Genomic DNA, 20,447 nt, shown 5'->3' with positions numbered 1-20,447 from the left:
TATAATCACTTATTCCTGGTTGAGTTAGATGTAAGATAATTATAATGACCTATGTCAGGGTTCAGCAACCCGCGGCTCCGGAGTCACATGTGGCTCTTTGGGCCCTTTGCTGTGGCTCCCTGTCAGATGATCCACCACTGGCTGGCCCCACCCCACCCCTCGCCCTTCCCTCCCAGTCACTCCTCACACCTGGCCTGAGAAGGTAAGGGTGATGGTGGGGGAAGGAGAAGCGGCCAGGGCAGAGACAGGGAGATACAGAGAGAGGGGCAGAGAGAGAGGGAGAGGGGGGGAGAAAGGGAGGGGAAAGAGAGATGTCAAAAGGATTTTGTGGTTCCCAGTGTTTTTTAACAACTGGTTCTCTGTCCTAATGACCGGGTGGGTAGGCGTGGCTGGGGAGGGTGTCATGTGACTGGTGGAAGTGAGTAACATCAAGTTGGCCACGCTCACCCAGGTTTTGTGGCTTCTGATGTTTTCTGTGGGAAACGGGTCCAAATGGCTCTTTAAGTATTTAAGGTTGCAGACCCCTGACCTATGTTTTAGGGCATGGTTACTTAAGAATCCTATTAGATTTCCAAACAGAACAAAACTATTTAACTTCTAGGATTCAGATTTGTTGTCTTAGGGTTTCTCTGCAAAGGCAAAATCTTAACGTAGTATTTTCCCTAACTGTTTTCATTATTATGCTGTTATCTTTCCAGGGTGCTGTAAAGAGGCAGGCGTTGTATGCCTGCAGTACATGTACACCATCAGGTGAAGAACCAGCAGGGATTTGTTTAGCATGCAGCTATGAATGCCATGGCTCTCACAAGTTATTTGAGTTATATACAAAAAGGTAAGCCAAGAGAAAATAAATTCATTTTAGGCCAATTTATCAATCTTCAACTATTTAAACTGGGACTGGAACTTTGATCACTAAGCGATGTCATTATGTGAAGCATTGCATGACTGTACTGTTTGGTGATGGCAGTTCCAGTAGATCCAGTAATATTTGTTAGGCTAGGACAGTACTATTGTTAGATGAGAATCTCACACTTCTGCCCTGCGACACTCACCTTCATTTCAACTCGCCCCACCAGCCAATCTTGCCCCCTCATTCTCCCCTTGTGGGTGCCCCATCCTCCATTTCATATCTTTGATGTCGCCATGGCCTACAAGTGACCATTGCTATCTTTCTTCTGTTGGTGGCCAGATACTGGGTGAAAGTACAGCCTGGGATGCACACAATGAGGGAAGGAAGAGGTGGTGGCAGTTCCCTGGGCGAAGGTGGAGGCTGTGTGGGGTGTGCTGTTTGGATCGAGGAAAGAGGAGAGAGACACGTGCTTCTGGGAGGCGTAGCAAACAATCTGCAGCTTGGGTTGCAAATGCTCCTTGAAAATGGGCCTGCAGACTTTAGCAAGAGGTAGAAGAAAACCCAGTGCTTACCCGCAGGCTGTTTGTTTGCTCTTAACCCAACTTTCTTCCTGAAAAGTTGATTAAATTCATGGGACAGAGAGAATGCTCTACCTGGGAGTCAGGCATGCTGAATGCTTCAACCAATCAGAAGGCTAATACTACATGATGCCAACCAATCAAGGAGAGATGCCTGAGAACTCTCCCCAACTCCGCTGCTTGTTTATATGAGAGCAACCAGTGGATAAGCATTTGAGTTAGGCATTGCAGAGAAGAAAACAATATATTCCCAACACAAAATTTCTGCATCAGCCCTGCATTCTCTGTTGTGTTTTGTATCTTTCCTTGTTCCTGCTTGTAAATGTCTTTTCTTTGCAAATACTGACTAGGAAAAATGAGTCCCCCTCACATGTGTGTGGCAAAAGCAGTGCTAGGACCCTCAAGGAAGATGGGGCACAAATACAGGCTTTTAAGCCTTGATTGAGGCATATAAGAGGAGTTTAACTGTTTGGTATCTTAGCACCGACAAAAATACCCATACTGCCACATGCAGTAGGCCTGGGATATCTAAGCAACCCAGTTCCTCGTGTGTGGCATCCGGAGCTAGTAGCCCTAGTAGTGGTAGATTGGTCCCTGAGCCACAAGTATTGCTAGCCAAGGCACTATAGCATATGCTCTGAACCAGCATGTATAGGTGGGTTCTATTGGAGCAATCCTCAGCACATGTACTAGTGGCCGTGTGGTGAGAAGGGCGTGGACCTATGTTTTAAAGCCTTGATTGGACTTGCTTCCTTGGCAGGTTTGTGGTTTTGGAGCCTATCTGCTTTCACCAGGATTCTGAAGGGCTTCTGTTCCCATGCAAGAGGTCCCTTGCAACTTAGATATCCTAGTCCCCACAAAGATGCCCACATACTGCCATATGCACAGAGTGCTGGGATTCCTAGACAGAGAGGCTCTTCTTGTATGCCTCAATCAAGGCTTAAAAGGCTGTAGCTGTGCCCCATCTTCCTTGCAGCCTCTGTCACACGTACAGAGGGATTCCTTCATTTTTCCTTTTTTGGTATATGCAAAGAAAAGACTGAGCTTTTACAAGAGGAACAAGGAAGGATACAAAACACAGAGTGCAGGAAATAAAGACACCGAAAAGGGCAGAGATGGAGGGAAAATAGGTGGGAGTTGAAGTGAATTTTGATCATGTGACCTTGGGGATGCTGCAATAAATGGTTGCTGAACAAATGGTTGTTAGTCAAGGATTGCCTATAGAATACAATTGCATTTTTTAAAAGAAGGAAAAACATTCCTTTGTGACACTTCATTAGAAAGAGGTTTATTGGACTCAAGCTATTATTACATTAGTGTATTTTAAAAGTGATATGCTTGCGTAAATAAATATACAGTAATTTTCAAATTCCTAATTTCCAGCTAGAGAAGAGTAGAGTGCTACTTCACTACAAAATATAACAACAATATATAGTTCTATGGGATAAAGAGTTATTTTGAAATCTTCATGTTGTCTTTAGGACTATCACTGAAACTAGCTGTGTAAATACTTATATAGAAATTTATTTTGGTTTGAAAAAATGATCAGTGAATACAATTTAATAATTACATTTTAATAATTTTTTGAAGATGTTTTCCATCCATTATGAATATAAATAGCTTGCATTAAGTGTAGGAAGATCATGACACTTAACATTTTTCAGAATTTGCCCTTTCCCCCCTTTCCAGAAACTTCCGTTGTGATTGTGGAAACAGCAAGTTCAAAAATCTGAAATGCAAACTACATCCTGTAAGTATAAATATTGCATTTACATTTGAGAGAAAAGTGGTAGCCAAACTTATTATATATCTAGCTTCAATTATACATTATGAAAGTTATTATGTAATGAAAATTTTTGGTACTAAGAAGTCCAGTTGGAGGTTGAAAGAGGAATCCAAGCAGCTGGAATTACTGCCAAAACAAGAGCATAGAGATGACCTTTTCATAGTCCCTCATGTTTTAGTCACTTCACAAATTGACTGTTGCAGTGACTATACATGGGACTGCCCTTGAAGTCCCTGCACATAATTGAGAAATTATGTGCATGCCTTGGTTCATTCATATAACAGTCACTTCATGATCTGCACTGGTTGTTACTTGATTTCTGGGACTAGGGACTTCTCCCAATAATTTTTGCTAGCCCAGTTAAAACAGGAAAAAATGGACTCCTTCCAGATTTCCTCTTTCAAAGAATCTATAGAATTCCTTTTTTCTCTCTCTCTCTGGAATAGATCCTCTAGAGAATTGCCTTGCCTTACATTACTGGAAATTTCAACAGGCCTTTTAGGGGGAGTTGGTTTCAGGATTCTTCCAACATAACAGTATAAATTGTATGGGTTTATGAGTCAACTGCATAGGAATAACACATTATGTAATATTTATTGTTTGGCCCCTTGCTTTGTTGTTTAAACATGTTAATGTGCGGTAGAATTGTAAGCCACTCAGTTAAATGACAATTAAGCAGAATATAAACCTAGTAAAATAGTAAATAAAAGCAAATTCAGAAAGTTGCTACATGTTCTTCTTAATATATACTACAGTTGACTTTGGGCCAGTCATCTCTCTCAGCCCAACCCATCTCACAGGGTTGTTATGTGGAGGAAATAAGAAGAGGAAGGTATGTTGTATACGTTCGCCACCTTGAGTTATTTATGAAAATAGTAAAGGCATGCCTGCTAACTTTAGTTGGAAGACCTAATTTTATTTTATACAGTATTTGAATCTGCCTTCATCAAGGGCAGTTGATAAGTGTTACTGCGTTTTTCTGTGATGATTGAAGTAGGATGCACAGAGTAAATAAAATGCTTTTTATATAATTTCTTTTTGATTTATCTTCTATTTTAGGACAAGGCAACAGTGAATCCAGCAAATAAATATAATGATAATTTCTATGGATTATATTGTGTGTGCAAAAGACCTTACCCAGATCCTGATGATGAGGTAAATTGTATTGTAGTGATATATAAAAGATGCAAATGCATTTTGTGCAAATGCAGTTCATAAGATGTAATAAATTTATCATCTTTTCTTTTTCAAGTGAATTTTACATGTACAATTGAAAAATAAAAGAAGACCACTAGTTTTATGTTTTGGATATTAGAAATAAGCCATTCTTAGTCAAATTAGATCCAGAAGGCTAGCTTATCTTAAAATATATTTCCTGTTCTGAGGCTGTAATAAAAAAAGGCAGATATTATCTCTGAAATTTTATTTTCATTAAATTGATCATGCAGTGGTTTGAATGTCTGTTACGTGTACTTTGTCCCAGGAATATTGAATAAACTGCATGTGATACAGAAATGTATGTCTTTTTCCCAATCTGTGTAACTGAAAAATTATTTTAAAAATGTAAAACTGTTCTAAATACATTTCAAAACATTATAAATGCAAGTATTTACAAGGTTAGAAAGAAACAGTTGTTAGAGCTTTTTTTGTTCTGGTGAGTTCGGTTTGCTCCTCATTCACTTTTTCAGTGTTGAAAGTTAAAAGTGGAATGAATATTTTTCAGTGACATGGAACTTTAATGGTATAAAACAAATCCCTTTGAACTGTATGTAGAAATGTATTGACAGTATAGTTAATTATATATGAGAACGCCAGCTCAAGCTAAACTAGCATTACATGTTCTCTGTACTTTCAAAGACCCCTTTCTGAAGGGTTGAAATAAAAGTACATTTTGTAATATGACTCTACCTTTAGATTCCAGATGAAATGATCCAGTGCATAGTTTGTGAAGATTGGTTTCATGGAAGGGTAAGCAAATGTATTAAGATGTTTCGGAGAATAGTTGCATAGATCCTTAAATAAGTGAATTCAAAATTTCAAACCCATTTAAGGTGTCCTTATATCTGTGTTAAAAGCAATTTGGATGCTGAAATCTTTTTTTTTGAGAAACATTTTAATAATATGAACTACAGCCTTTTCAAGGAATGATAGCTTTGAAAATAAAGCTAATACTTCAGCAAGTGTCTGTAGTTCCTGCCATATATACTTCACGGACTATAGAAACTTAAGAGGAAAAACATGAGCTCTAATTCTGTGATATTAGATCCATTGTTCTAATTTTAATGAAGAGTCTTGCTGTTTGTCAGTAATACACAATTGTTTTGCATTTCCATTTGCTTTTTCTCAGCATCTTGGTGTTGTCCCTCCAGATAGTGGGGATTTTCATGAAATGGTCTGTCAGTCTTGCATGGATCATTGCCCTTTCTTGTGGGCATATGCCTCGCGGTTAGCAGGTAAGAAAAAATAACAGTTGTTGTTGAGCTAATGTTTAATCCTGACCAAGTATCACAACTCAATGAAATGGCAGCTTTTGATTAGATGTTTTAATTTAATTGGCATGAGTGAAATATGTATTCATCTTGTTGTATTTTATTAATTTAATGCATTGTTTGGGATAAGTTTTTTATGATATGCAGTCTAGAATTTTAACACTAAACATGCCTGCATGGAAAAGAATTCTGTCCTGAAAGTTAAATCTGACCTATTAGTCAGCTGCTTACTGGGGGTTGAAATGAATGAATTCTTGGCAAATGCCAAGAAACTGTATTCAACTGATAAATATTTTGCTCAAACTTCTATTTTATCTTCTGTAAAAAAAAAAATGAAAATTTTTAGTTTATTATTAGAGAGATACAATCTTATAAGAAGTTGTATTCTCACCTAATGGTATCTTCAGTTATGTGAAAAAGAAATTGCACCCTCTGAGTTCTATGGTTTTACATATCAGGACATAGTAAAAATCATCTGATCCTTAGTAGTTCTTAAAGGTAGGTAAATACAGCCTCAGATGAACAACAACACATGACATATTACACCATGTCATTTAGTTTACAAAAAGAAAGCCAAAATAGGGAAGCCATGTGTAAAAAACTAAGCATGCCTTATGATTCAATAGCTTGTAGAACCACCTGTAGCAGCAATAATTTGAAGTACTGTAATTGTTTTCTGTATGTGTACTTTCTTTTTCATATTTTCATTTCTTACTTGTGTAACTGTTGATTGGATTGATGGAAGAAAATAAAGATAAGCATTTGGACTTCTCTAGTGTGGTCCAGCAGTGGTGACTTGTGCATAAAATATGTACAGATAGTCCTCAGTCTTTAAAATTCAACAAAATATATATTATTGAAGGAATACTTTTTTCCAAGGCCCTGTGATATTAGATCACAGCTGTAATAGGTTTTACTGGTTTCTGATGGTTCTGAATATAGTCACCTAGTACCATGTTGTAAAATATAAGGTACAGGTTTTTTAAATGATACATTTAAAATTGTATTCAAAAATTACATTTCAAGTTAATTAGCTGTGTTTCGACAATTTTGCAAGAGAACGACCTGGAAACTTAGCTTAAATATTATTACTGCATAAAACATGAGAAGATGAAGAGGTGAGATAGTTGTCCAATACAGTAGCTTAGTTGTCATTGGGAAAAAATTATATTGTATTGAGAAATCGGACGCTATTATTAAAATAAAAGCATGAAAAAATGAGATGTAATTAAACAAAGCACCAGTTTCATTATTTTTCAAAATGTCAGTGAAGATGATACAGGTACTTGAGGACATAGCATTGAACTAATGCTTTATTTCTTTGGAATATAAAATTTTATATAACTAAATTTGTCCTGCCACCATGACATACTTTTCTTGTAACTTTCACAAACAATTTTTTCACAAAAGCATTGGAATTCTGGGTGTTTTCTCCATTAGTAGCAAGGCATAAAATACAGCAATACTGAAAAGTTTATGAACTCTTGATTTTTCAATATTTTTGCATAAATATAACCAATAGAATATAAATATAACCAATGTAAAAGTTATTGCTGGAGTTGATAATGATTTGTGTTGCACAAGTCCTAAAACTAGATAAAGAGGACCCAATTAAACAAGTTCTTGTTCATTGATCTATTGAGAAAAATGATCAAAAACTATATATTTGGATATTCAAATATTTGGATATACAATACTGAAAATTCAAAAGGTTTTGCAAACTTTTAAACATCACTGTATAAGATCAGTAGCCTACACTTCATTAAAAGCTATGGATAATTATTTGTAATTGCAATACTTTTATTAAAATGTCTTTTTGGAGATAGAATATAAATGATCATGTTATCATGTGATGTTATCTTTCCTTTTTAGCAATGTTAGCTTTATTGTTTACATTGATATTTAATTATGCAAAGATATTTTAGCTAACTGAGGTAGAAATGGCACTTACTATACTCATTCTAATAGATCTAGGTGTCTATTTCTTGTAGTTCCAACTGTGACCAAAGTTATTGCTGCAGCTGATAATGGAACTCTGCTGAATGTTGAAGAAACTGAAGTAATCAAAAATGAAAACAGTGTAGATCAAATGAAGACTGAAGATAAAATAATACAAATTAATGAACCTTCTACCAGTTCTGGCAATGAATGTTCAGTGGTAAGTCCTGTATTTCTTGTTTTACACTCTATTATTAAAAGCTGTAATTCTGGACTCATGATATTCCTGGCTGCATCATTGCCATAATACGTATTAAGTAGAGTCATGTAGCCTAATCTAATTTATGAGAGTTTGGTGCAGTAGTTAAGGCACTGGACTAGAAACTGTGAGATCATGAATTCTAATCCTGCCTTAGGCATGAAGCCAGCTGCGTGACTTTGAGCCAGTCTCTCAGCCCTAAGGAAGCAGGCTGTGGCAAATGACTGCTGGAAATCTTGCCAAGAAAACTGCAAGGACTAATTCAGTCAGTCACCAGGAGGCAAGACTGACTTGAAGGCATCCCCCCCAAGTCTAATTTACATAAATCCATGATGCTGCCTGCAAGAGAATAGAACTACAGCATTTGGGTTTATAAATCCCACCCCATACATTATTATCTTTTTTTTGTTTTCATGCATTTAATTTAAAACTACGAGAAGGTTTCTGTTAAGCATAGTTAGCTGAATACATTTACCAAACTCTTCTGATGTAGAATATGCCTTTCTGAAATTAATTATATCAACGTGCAAGTGACGAACTGCATACTATTGTACTGTAAACAATAAATCTGGAGGACTAAACAGACTGGAATGAGCAAAGAATAAGGAAATTAAATAACATTGGTAACTTTTATTTTATTGCAGCCAGTTAAAAAGGAAATACTGGTATGTAAGCTGCAAGAACTTCAAGCCAAGCAGAACCTGAAGCAAAATACAGCCACCTTCTGGCCACACAACTGGCGAAGCAAATTGTGCACCTGCAAAGAATGTGTGGTATGCATTTTTAAATTGCCGTATCTATATGTGTTCTAGAAGAATCTAGTTCTTTTCTGAAACAATTGCATGTTGCCCTGGTTGAATTTATTCTTTTTTCAACACTTAAGTAGCAATAGCACTTAGACTTATATATCACTTCATAGTGTGTTACAGCCCTTTCTAAGCAGTTTACAGAATTGGCATATTGCCCCCAACAATCTGGGTCCTCATTTTACCAAGATATTTTTAAATGCCACCTTTAATATTTTTTATAAATAACGCTTTATTCATTTTCTGTCCTGCAACTTTACTATACTCTGCTATTATTTTCATTAACTTGGGTCCAGATTCTTGAGGTTCTTATAAAATAAAATACCAGGTCATCTGTGAATGCCTGTAGCTTATATTTTTCTGTTTTTATTTCCATTCTTTTTATTTCTGAGTCTTGTCTAATATTTTTATTTAGTACTTCCAATATTAATATAAATAGTAGTGGGGGACAGCGGACATCCTTGTCTCATGCCTTTTCTTATGTTAAAGTTTTCGGTCATATCCCCATTAACCATCACATTTGCCATTTGCTTGGAATATATTGCCTCAGTCATGTTAACAAATTTCTCCCCAAAGTCCATATATTTTAATTGTAATAACATAAATTGCCATCAAATGCTTTCTGTGCATCTAAGAATATTAACGCCATTTGTTTTTTAAGATGCATTTCATAATAATACGTGTTCAAAATAATTCTCATATTATTCTTAATTTGCCTTTTAGGTAAAAATCCATTCTAATCTGAGTGCATAAATTCATTCAAGAATCTTTTTAATTTTTCTGCAATTATTGAGGCATATATTTTGTAGTCTGCATTTAATAGTGATATTGGCCTATAATTTTTTATCTGCATTAAATCTGATTCTTCTTTTGATATTAGAGTTATATTTGCTTCCATCCAGGTGTTTGGAATTTTGGCCTTTAACAGTACTTCATTATAAACGTCCAACATTGGCAGATCCAAAGTCCTGTAAACATTTCTAAAGTTCTGCCGGTAGTCCATCTGGTCCTGGTGTTTTATTATTTTTTTTGTCTCTTGTTCGCCTCTATTAGTTCCATCATTGTTATCTTTTCATTTACTGTTTCAGGTAATTTGGGTAATTCAGCTTTCTCCAAATATTGTTTTATTTTTTCTTCTGACACCTCTTGATTATACAGTTTTTCATAGTAATTCTGGATTTTTTTAGTTTCATTTTGATAATGAAGGATTCCCTTAGATGAAAAGGGAACAAGCTGTGTATCAATTTCTTCTCTTCTCCTTTTTCAATTTATATGCTAACCATCTTCCTGGTTTGTTGGCATTTTCAAAGTAGTTTTATTTTGCTCTTAATCTTTTGTGCTAGTTATCCTGTTTCATTAAATTGAGTTTATGTTTTATCAGTTCTTTTTTTTTATATTTCTTTTTTGCGGTTCTTTCTGTAACTCTGTTTCAAGTCTTTTGTGTTCTGCTAATCTCTTGTGCTTGCCTCTTTTCCTTGTTCTTTTTTGTTGTATAGGTGATCACTAATCCCCGGATATACGCTTTTGCTGTATCCCATACATTTTGTGGTGAAGTCTCTTCTTTTTTATTCTCCTTGAAAAAAAAGTCCATTTTTTTCTCCATTATTTGTATAAACTTTTAACATTTAATATTGCTTGATTCAACGTCCATCTCACTTTTTTCCTTTGACCTTTCCTTTTTTATTTTCATTGGGTTATGATCTGCCCATACATTTGTTTCAATTTCTATCTCTTATACATTTGTTCTTAATTCCAGTGTCATCCATATCATATCTATCCTTGACCATGATTGATGTCTAACTGAGTAAAATGTATATTAGTTTTTCTCTTAAAATCATTTCTCTCCATGTATCTTGAAGTGATAGTTCTTCTATCATTTTAAAGAAGATCCTAGGGAGTGTTTTCCGTGCCTTTTTACCTATTTTCCTGCTTCTATAGTCCAATTTTGCATCCACAATTGCATTAAAGTCCCCTAACACACAAATATTTTCATAATCCATTTCAGTTATTTTCATGTGGAGTTTTTTATAGAATTCTTCTTGTTTATTATTTGGTGCATATATTGCTATCAAAGTACTTGTTTTTGCTTTACCATCAAAATTCTCCCTTCTTCATCTGTGTATATTTGATTGGCATTTATTGTTTCCTTTATATATAAGACCACCCCCCTTTTCTTTTGTTGTGCTAATGAAAAATATACTTTTCCTATTTTGGGGTATTCTAAAAGCTTACTATGTTGTTTTTGAATGTGGAGACAAATTAAGTCAAATTTTAATTTTTGTAATTTTGTGAAAATGTTTTTCCTTTTCTTTGGTGAATTCTATCCATTTATGTTAATTGATAGCATCTTTATTTCTTCCATCTTCTCACTTGTATATAGGTCATATTGTCCTAGTTGATCTTATTTTTCTCTGTTCCTTTACTTTTGCTCCTTCTTGTTCTGCTCGTTCTGTTTTCTTGGACTCATTTTCTTCTTGCCATGTAGTCTTTTCCACAATTACTAGTTCTCTTTGTTCTTTACATTCTACTTCCTCTCCCCTTCCCTTTCTTCAGAAGCTCCAAATTGATATTCATAAAATTCATGTGCTTTATCTAATGAGTCCAATCTATATCTTTTTTCATTCCAAGTTACCAAAATTCCCTCTGGTATCAGCCATCTGAAATTTACATTGTATTTAATCAGCTCACCTGTCAAGAATTGATATTGTCTTCTTAGATTTCTTACTCTTCTTGGCACCTGTTTCAACACCACAATTTTTTTGCCTTTATCCTGCAGAGGTTCATCTCTCACTTTTTTAAGTATTTCAACTTTTAACATCTTCTTGACAAATCTGACATGAACTTCTCTTGGGAGATTATGTCTTCTCCCGTAGGTTGTGTGTATTCAAAATATTTCATCAATCTCTGCATTTCTTGTTTTGTAATTTGTAAAGCATTTGCCAGCAATTCTGTCATTATATCAAGTAGGTCTTCTCCTTTTTTCTCTTCTATGTTTTGGAATCTCAGAAAGTAAGCGGCCTTTTCCATTTGCAACGAAATCACGTCTTCCTCCAACTCTTTATTTTCTGTGTAAGCCTTTGGTTCATATCTTCCATTTTTTTCTTGGCTTGTTCTGATTTTTATTCTATTACCTGAATCCTTTGTTAATTTTTTTCTGTCATCTGTTGGAAATTCCCTGTTTTTTCATTCATATTGCGTATCATTTCTTTCACCTCTCCCAGCTCTTCACCTCGTCATGATTCTTTGTTATCGTGTCTTGTAAAGATTGGAACATCATCAACACATCTTTTTGAAATGAATTTGATTTCTCTGCTTATAACATACTCTCTGTTGATCTTTGATTTGATGGACTTGCTGCAGATGATAGTGCAGATGTTGTTTTCTTTCCTAATTTGCTTAAATTTGGATTTCTGCTTGTATCTACTTATGTCTATTAACCAGGTTAATTGGGACCTTAATTTAGTAAAATACACCATAATAATCTACTAGCCCCCAACTAACTTCTAACCCCCCCCCCTATTTTAAACCAAGGAAAGAATATTCTTTTCCAATTTCACACCAGTATCACAATCTTATAATTTTTACAATCCACCAGATCCATCCAGAAACTAATCCTTTAGTAGCATAGAATACTTCTTTGCAGATAATTATTTTCCTTTCTTCTTCTTCCTCCTCCTCCTCCTCCTCCTCCTCTTCCTCTTCCTCTTCCTCTTCCTCTTCCTCTTCCTCTTCCTCTTCCTCTTCCTCTTCCTCTTCCTCTTCCTCTTCCTCTTCCTCTTCCTCTTCCTCTTCTTCTTCTTCTTCTTCTTCTTCTTCTTCTTCTTCTTCTTCTTCTTCTTCTTCTTCTTCTTCTTCTTCTTCTTCTTCTTCTTCTTCTTCTTCTTCTTCTTCTTCTTCTCCTCCTCCTCCTCCTCCTCCTCTCAATAACTAGTATCTGTAATCCACAAGTCCCATCAATACTCCAGCATGTTGCAACTCTCAGTTCACTGTTCAAAGTTCACAGCTGCTTCCTTCTTCTCTCATTTGTAATCCACAAGGCCCAACAATTCCCCAAGACTTTATAGATCTCAATTCACTGTTGAATATATTTATAGTCCCAAAGTGTTAAAATGTGGAAAAATACAAAACCCATAGTTTGAAATATCCAGCCAGCCCAAAAACCAAAAAAAAAAAAAAAAAAGGAAGAAGGAGAAAAAAATAAACGAGAGAAATCATCCATTTGGTCTCAAAACAGATCCAAGGTATTTCTTTTCTTCACTTTGCTAGCTCAATTTGTAATCCACGATAGTTCAAAGCATAGATCAAAGCCTTTCAATATTTTCACCCTGTATCTCCAAACTTTCAAAGAAAGCAATATGCAGGTGCTATTTTGTTTCAAACTCCTTTCCAAAAATAACCACCCTAGTCATAACAGATTTCTTCACTTTTAGTATCCTCTCCAATCTTTAGGTGTCATGCTTACTTAATTTTCCATTTTTACTACAGTATTTATTTTGAAGAAAAAAGAACTTTTTAAGGTCCATCCAAACTTAATAATCATAAAATCAGTTCCAATTTTTTTAATGTAGGGAAAAAACCAGAAAACCAGTCCAACCTTTCCATAAGTTTTGACCCATGCCTCTTATTTTTTAAATGAAGTCAGGATTTTTCCGGATCTGTCAAAGGCTCAAAATCTTAGTTGCCGCTAAGCTTTGGGGAGCGGGAAACGGAACAAAAGGCCTCCCCCTTTTGAGTCACACTCTCAAAGGAAAGAAAAGTTCTTGGGGAAAATTCCTCCCAGAGGTTAGAAAAAAGAAAATCTCTCCCAGATCACTCACGCTGCTGCTCAGTCCTTCTCAGTCACTTCTTCCATTGGGCTGTCCCAACTTGTTCTGGCTGTAATGGCCGTCTTCTTTTCTTGCCGGTTTGAGGGCTTCCTCCGGACCTGCAAAGAGTTGCTTTCCTCCTTGCGATCCACAGAGTGTCCCTTCTACTTCGTCACCTCCTGACGGTTATCTTAGCGGAACCCCACTAAGTCATTACCATACTGCTGCGACCTCAGCCCTGCCCTTCCTATTTTTTAAAAATAACTCAAAGTGGCAAACATACCTAATCCTCTTTCCTCCTATTTTCCCAGCAAGAACAAACTTGTGAGATGGGCTGGGCTGGGCTGAGAGAATGACTGTTCCAAGTCACCCAGCTGGCTTTCATGCCTAAGGAGGAACTAGAACTCACCATCTCCTGGTTTCTAGGTCTTCTTAACAGTAGATCAAACTGGCTGTCAGTTCATCTTAAATTCATTGTCTTCCATTTTGGAAGATAAAAAAAAAAACTGGCAGTAAAAATTGAAACATTGTAAAAGATTTCACTCAGGAAGGTATTTTTTTATAATTAGAATATTAGAAAAATATGAGTTTGTGTTTTGTTCTCTTATTTGAAAATCTACATAGAGATTTGTCCATATAAAATTTTATGAAAAGATGGGGGAAAAGAAGTATTGTGTGTAGGGATTTTTGATTTTGCTATTACAATTCACACCTTTATTGTAGAGCCACAATTGTATGTTTCTCCATTCATAAGCTTGGTGGAGTTGTTTTGAATTGCTTAGGTTCCTTTGTCACAAAGCTATTTTTCCCCATCTCACTTTATTTTTACACTATTTTTAAAGACATTTATATGCTCTAATATATGCAGTTGCTGCTTTTTAAAGAAATGAATTTGAAAGTAGTTTGCTTATATTTTGGATTCGTGAAATATTTTATAGATACACATGTACAGTGAAAATAATTTCTTAATTCTTCAGAAAATGTATTCTGATATGGAAGTCCCATTCCTAACAGATGAATGTGATACTGTCCTGGCTTATGAAAATAAAGGGACAAATGACCAAGAAGCAGATAGAAGAGATCCTCTAATGGACACACTTAACAGTATGAACAGAGTACAGCAGGTAGAACTCATCTGTGGTAAGTAATTAAAATAAAAGAGAACTAATCTGAAAAGGATATCACTTTCTTTATGCAAACAGAATTGGGAGAGAGGGCTTTCTCCAGTGTGATGGTAATGGACTCCAGGCATGGGATGACTTGAGTCAGAAGAAAATTCCATTGACTTTACTGAGTCTTATGCTTGAATAAGAATTTATAGGATTATCCCTGTAGAATACTATCAGCAGCAATCTCAGAAATGTTTAAATTAGATAAGCTAAGTGTCCTTGAGCAATAAGGAGTATGGATATTTTTTTATTATTTATAAACCAATAACCCAGGCTTATATTGTGACAAATATAATATATATGTGACACACATAATATATATATATTCTAAATATAAAAAATAGAAGGAGATAGAGGGGCAGTATAACTGTAGTATAATTAAAGCAGTACTTGGTGGTGGGGACGACACATTTTTAAAGCTGATTGACAAGCCGCAAAGGATAAAAAAAACTTCTAATATGAATACACAGCTACAATAAAATAATTTTTTATTTGGTTCAGAATACAATGATTTGAAAACAGAATTGACAGACTATTTGAGAAGATTTGCAAATGAAGGAACAGTAAGTATACAACATCATCTAATACTATTATGAAAATATTCTTTGAATAATTTAAAAATATAGCAGTTGTTATCTGTGCCACTTTGATAGACTGCATATATGGATTTTCAGCTGTATAAGATAGGTGAGACTGTTAGGGCTGTTTTTCATATTTGAGAAGTAAATATGCTACTGACATCCCCATATAATTTATATTAATAATGAACACCTGGAACATGCGAGTCTTAAGATCTTTAGATAAACTGCTTCTCCAGTGCTTTCCCCTCTTTTCCTCCTTAAGAGCCAAGCAGGAATGTACTACCAGTAATCTAGAGCATGGATAAAATGTATCCCAAGGTAGGCAAAAAGATTAGATTTCCAACTCAATACACTTCAATAAAGATTTCTATAGAGAAGAGTAAAAAATGGTCACTTGCTAATTAAAATAACACAGAAATATAGTTTCTTATAGGGTGATTCCATAATTCCACAGTACCTTCTGGTCTTCACTCTGCCAACTGCTTGTAGCTTCCAAAGCGGGGAATTCAAGCTGACCAATCAGATTTCAGATGACCTTGACCAAACTGCCCAGTTTTAGAAATTTTCTACAATCCTGTTTGATATAATGCTGTTACTAATCAGATTGAAAAATGGGGAAGATAAGCTTGAACTTCTCTCAACTAGCCATATATGATTATGAAAGTATACAAAGATTTAAATCTAAAATCAGAAGACTTATTTGCAAATTAAAAACAAATGTAACAGATTTTGTAGCAATTAAGTACTATTTGCATTTGGTAAGTGAACTTATGATTATAGAAAATATTCAATATTTGGTATTTGAGTTGCTAGTTCTGTGTTCCTAAGGATAGCAGAATTGGAACATTGAGGCTTACTGTTTTTAAATCTAGCAATTGAAATGGAGAGATCTGCTGTTTGTCTTTTTGATAAAATACCTCAAGTATCTGGGGTGCAGAAGTCTTATAAAATCTCAGAGCTTCCAAATTTTCTTGGAACTCCAAGAAAGGGAATGGTGAAAATATAAATAATAAAAAGGCTTCCATTCTCATTAGTTTAGTTTGCTGCTTAGTTTCCTCTTTCTGATTCTGTTGTAGTGGATCTGGAAATAAAATTGAATGTTAATATAAATGAAATGACTATATATAAAAGGTGATTTTAAGTGTTTTTCACCAACAGAATTTTGAATAAAGTTGAATCAACTGACATTGATAAATTAAAATCTGAAGGGTGCTTAGGAAAAATCCTTGTCCTGTTCTAAGTTACACAGTAGAATTGAATTTTTAATAATTCAAGTTCAAAAATTCTATATTGTAGCATCCTATTGAATGTATTTGAATAAACTATAACCACTTTAAATATCACACAATGTACTGGAAGTTTGACAAGTTTCCCCTCCTCTAAGATTCTTTTAGGGCTTTAAAATTTTGGTATCATACATTATTTTGGTTAGATTGGTGCATTTCACTTAACTGCATTCTTAAACATATAAATATAATTATTCTTCAAACATCAGTGGAATGTTTTATACTTTAACATTGATACTACCATCCTGTTTTTGTTTTCTTTTTGTTTACAGGTTGTTAAACGAGAGGACATTCAGCAATTTTTTGAAGAATTTCAATCTCGAAAGAGGAGGAGGGTAGATCAGATGCAGTACTACTGTAGCTAGACTAGATAGGAAGTCTTACATATACAGCTGTCTGCTAAATTCTGGGGTTTCTCTCCCAATTTAAATCTAACTTCTTGTTCATCTTGATTTGTGTCCTAGAAGGCTGAGTTTATTATTTACAGCCACATGCATACACCAATTTCCTAGTAACTATGCTGAGAAGTGAAATGATCATGGATTCACAGAATGTCACTTGTGTCAAAGAAAGGGCTGGTTAGTTTTCAGAAGATACCTACTTGGAAACTATACTGATTGCCTCTTAAGACAATATGGGTGACAACAATCTTTTTTATGACTTAAAGGAAAAATCTAGATAAAGGTCTTAATGAATTAGTATTCAGGGTCAAGGTACTTGTTTCTCAAAGACTTATTTGAATGCAAGATTTCATATCTGCTTGGTTTTAGGACATTCATTATGGTATATTCTGCTAGCTGTTGCTCTTAAGCCAATTTGGATCATTATATGGCTTGCTGAATTAGTTGAAGTACAACTTTTAGCTAAAATTAGACATTCATGATTGTTGAATGAATATGACGGAGGCCAGTGTGTGTATTATAAACAGTGGTTAACTGGTAGGCAATGATAGTGCAGAGGCTTAGTAATATTATCACCAATATGTTTTGATTGATTGCCAGCACAGAATGTCTAAATTGCTTTTTGGTAGATCATAATTATCAGGTTAATCTATTGACTTTTTAAAACTGAAAGGAGTATCTGAAACTGATATAATGTAATTGCAAACGTTTAGGAAGAACAGCCTACAAAGCTTAAAGCTCCCAAACTAAAATATGGCTGTGATCTTTTGTAATTATGTTAGAGAATTCAAACCCTTAATATTGCAAAGAATGTTTAAAACATCATTTAAGTACATCTATTTTCTATTGGTTAAATTTATCACCTAACTACTAGAAATTCACAGCAATCATGCTGTATACCAATATCTCAATAAAATTGTATTTTAATTTTTAAGTTGGTGAGTGTTGTAATAGCAAAAGCTAGTTCTAAACATTTAAAGCTGAAAGCACATTATGCATTTGCTCATCTAGTAGGATGTTTCCGCCTGATTCCCATCGTCACAGGAAACTCTGGCTGTTCATGGGCTATGATTTTTCTCATTATATTTTAAATTAATTAAGAGTCATTGCTATAGCCATAAGATGTGGTTGTCTTGAGTGCAGTGTGGCTTTATATTGCTGTTAGAATGGTATAAAAAATAACCAACTGTACATTAGAAATAATAAGCAATTGTCTTACATAATTACAGACTTTTTTAAGAAGGAGTGATGCAGTATGGTAAGTATGCATTGAAGAAGCATTAGCAGGCAGTGTGTTTCAATTTAAGCAATCTTTGTTGACATAAGGAGAGCCCTCCAAGTATTGTCAAGCTGCAATTTGCTATGTGTTTTTACTCCTGACAAATATAATAGGACAGAAGGAAATGAAAATCTATCCCTGCTGGAGAGCAATACCAAACAGAAATTACCCCAATAAACTTGAGTTATGACTGGTTTAGGATGTTAAAGTGCCAAATGATTATCTTTTCTATTCTACCCAGTAAGGAATCTGAAAGTCCACATAAATCAACTACTGTATTTTTCAGAGTATAAGATGCATCCTTTTCCCCCCTAAAAGGGGGTGAAAATTTGGGTGCGTCTTATACACTGAATGTAGCCCCGCCCACCCACTGGCCCCCCCACCAGTTTACCTCTTTGCAGCAAGCAGAAATAGCTCCTTTCAGCTTCAGCACAGCCTAATTAGCACAAGTTGATTGGATCGGCCTCCTGACTCTCAGATGTTTTGCACGGGCCTCAGCTGCTTGCTGCAAGGAATTGCTGGAAGCAGATTTTTTTTTCTTGTGCTAATCAAGCTATGCTGAAAACAAAAATGAAAGTAAAGCAGGTTGTTTGCTGCAATGAGGCAAAATTGCTGGGAGGCAGAAGCAGATTTCTTTTTCTTGTTTTCCTCACCAAAAAAGATAGGTGCATCTTATAGTCCAAAAAATACGGTATTAGATCTAAGCAAACTAATATAATTCAACTAAATCAACCATTTGATGTTACAAATGGGTAATCATCTTTCTAAAGAACAGATAACCTACACCAGCATATGCAAAATTTTTCACAAAAGTAAGAATGAGTATGTCTTTTCTCTTAGCTGTCTCAAAAGTTTTATCACTATCAATTTATTAACGATGTTGCACACAGGTTCTTCTTTCCTACCTTTGTATTTGGACACTCCTCACATTACTGTTTTGATGATAAACTATGAGTAGAATGCAGTAACGTAGGGAAAGTTTGGTACTCGAGTCATCTCAAGGCAAGCAATGCAAACTGGAGTGCCTACCATGATATACTTAGCAGTGTTTCCTACCGTCTTTGAGACTGTTTAAATCCTGGATATGCTATAATTTGTTATGTCATCCGTTCCTGAGGTGAAGAATAACCAGTGGTGACATAATAGTAGGATCATTGATGGAAAGGAAAACGCTTTGTTCCAAAGCAGGAACAAACCATCATATTTCAGAAGTTCTGCTAAGCCATTGAGATCAGCTGCAGTTGACCAGGGACAAAAGACTGAGTAATGTATGAATTTGCACTAAAACAAAATCCAAATAAAATATACAGAGTGATTCTACAAGGCAAGTAGGGCAAGGCTGATGTGCATCACTTTCTCCAGCAGTTCCAGCATGGCATATCCCATCCACCTGCTTACCTCTCCAAATCTTCCCAGTGCTTTCCCTTCCTTAAATTACTGCTGCCAGAATAAAAATAATAAAAATAAAAAACCATCTGTTTTATTTCATGGATGGGCCAAAGTCTGCTTCAGTTTGGATATGGATTACTTGAAACATTTTATGCATCCATATTTATATTACCGCAGTCCTATATGCGGCTTGACTTAATGCCTGGCCAGAAATCAAGTGAGCTCCATAATAAACACTTGAGAAGGATACAGAATACATTTCATTAGGCAGCTTTGTTAGACCATGAGGTCTTAAGGCAATTCATTTAGTTTGAATATCAGAAAGTCACTGAAAGGCAGAGTAAGCCATTAATAGCTGGACTGTGGTGTGGTTAGCTTCCTGTCATGCAGCAAGTAATATAGTCAACACTTCCAATGCAGATGAGACAAAAAGAAAACACCTTTTAATATCTTGCTTAAAGGTGAAATGAATGTCTCAGTCTAGAAAACAAATCTAAATCTAGAATTAAAACCGACAAAAAATACAGGACACTGAGTAAGCTTTCTTCAGAACTCAGTTAACCTGAAAGTTAAATGACTAGTGCAAAAAATGAAAAGTGGGCATAAAAGAAAAATCCTAAAATTAGAGGTGAGAGTTTTATGAATATACTGAAAAAGACTGTCTCCTTACCTATATTCTGTGGTACACCTACCTCCATAACCTTCCCAATTATTTGAGAACACATGCTGGGATCTTCGTTATGGTCTGCTTTTCCTTTTCCTTGCTTCTACCTTTAATGTTCATTTTATGGCACTTAAATTGTTTCAAATAAAAGATATTGCCTACTGTAA

At 35.2% G+C, this 20,447-nt stretch overlaps 1 protein-coding gene across 1 annotated transcript in view; it reads left to right on the top strand.

Annotated features, from left to right (window-relative positions):
• UBR7 (ubiquitin protein ligase E3 component n-recognin 7) overlaps positions 1 to 20,447 on the top strand; it is a 21,745-nt gene extending 1,298 nt beyond the window's left edge. Inside the window, exons 2-11 of the mRNA XM_034418370.3 lie at positions 699 to 832; positions 3,118 to 3,178; positions 4,274 to 4,369; positions 5,129 to 5,182; positions 5,562 to 5,667; positions 7,695 to 7,861; positions 8,545 to 8,673; positions 14,489 to 14,651; positions 15,182 to 15,243; positions 16,820 to 20,447. Coding sequence (XP_034274261.1) covers positions 699 to 832; positions 3,118 to 3,178; positions 4,274 to 4,369; positions 5,129 to 5,182; positions 5,562 to 5,667; positions 7,695 to 7,861; positions 8,545 to 8,673; positions 14,489 to 14,651; positions 15,182 to 15,243; positions 16,820 to 16,912 — 1,065 coding nt within the window. The 3' untranslated portion in view covers positions 16,913 to 20,447. The remainder of the gene's footprint in view (positions 1 to 698; positions 833 to 3,117; positions 3,179 to 4,273; positions 4,370 to 5,128; positions 5,183 to 5,561; positions 5,668 to 7,694; positions 7,862 to 8,544; positions 8,674 to 14,488; positions 14,652 to 15,181; positions 15,244 to 16,819) is intronic.

The sequence above is a fragment of the Pantherophis guttatus genome, chromosome 1, assembly GCF_059756535.1.
Source record: "Pantherophis guttatus breed Tessera chromosome 1, ASM5975653v1, whole genome shotgun sequence".
Classification (NCBI taxonomy): domain Eukaryota; kingdom Metazoa; phylum Chordata; class Lepidosauria; order Squamata; family Colubridae; genus Pantherophis; species Pantherophis guttatus.
This window is presented reverse-complemented; position numbering and strand designations above follow the sequence as displayed.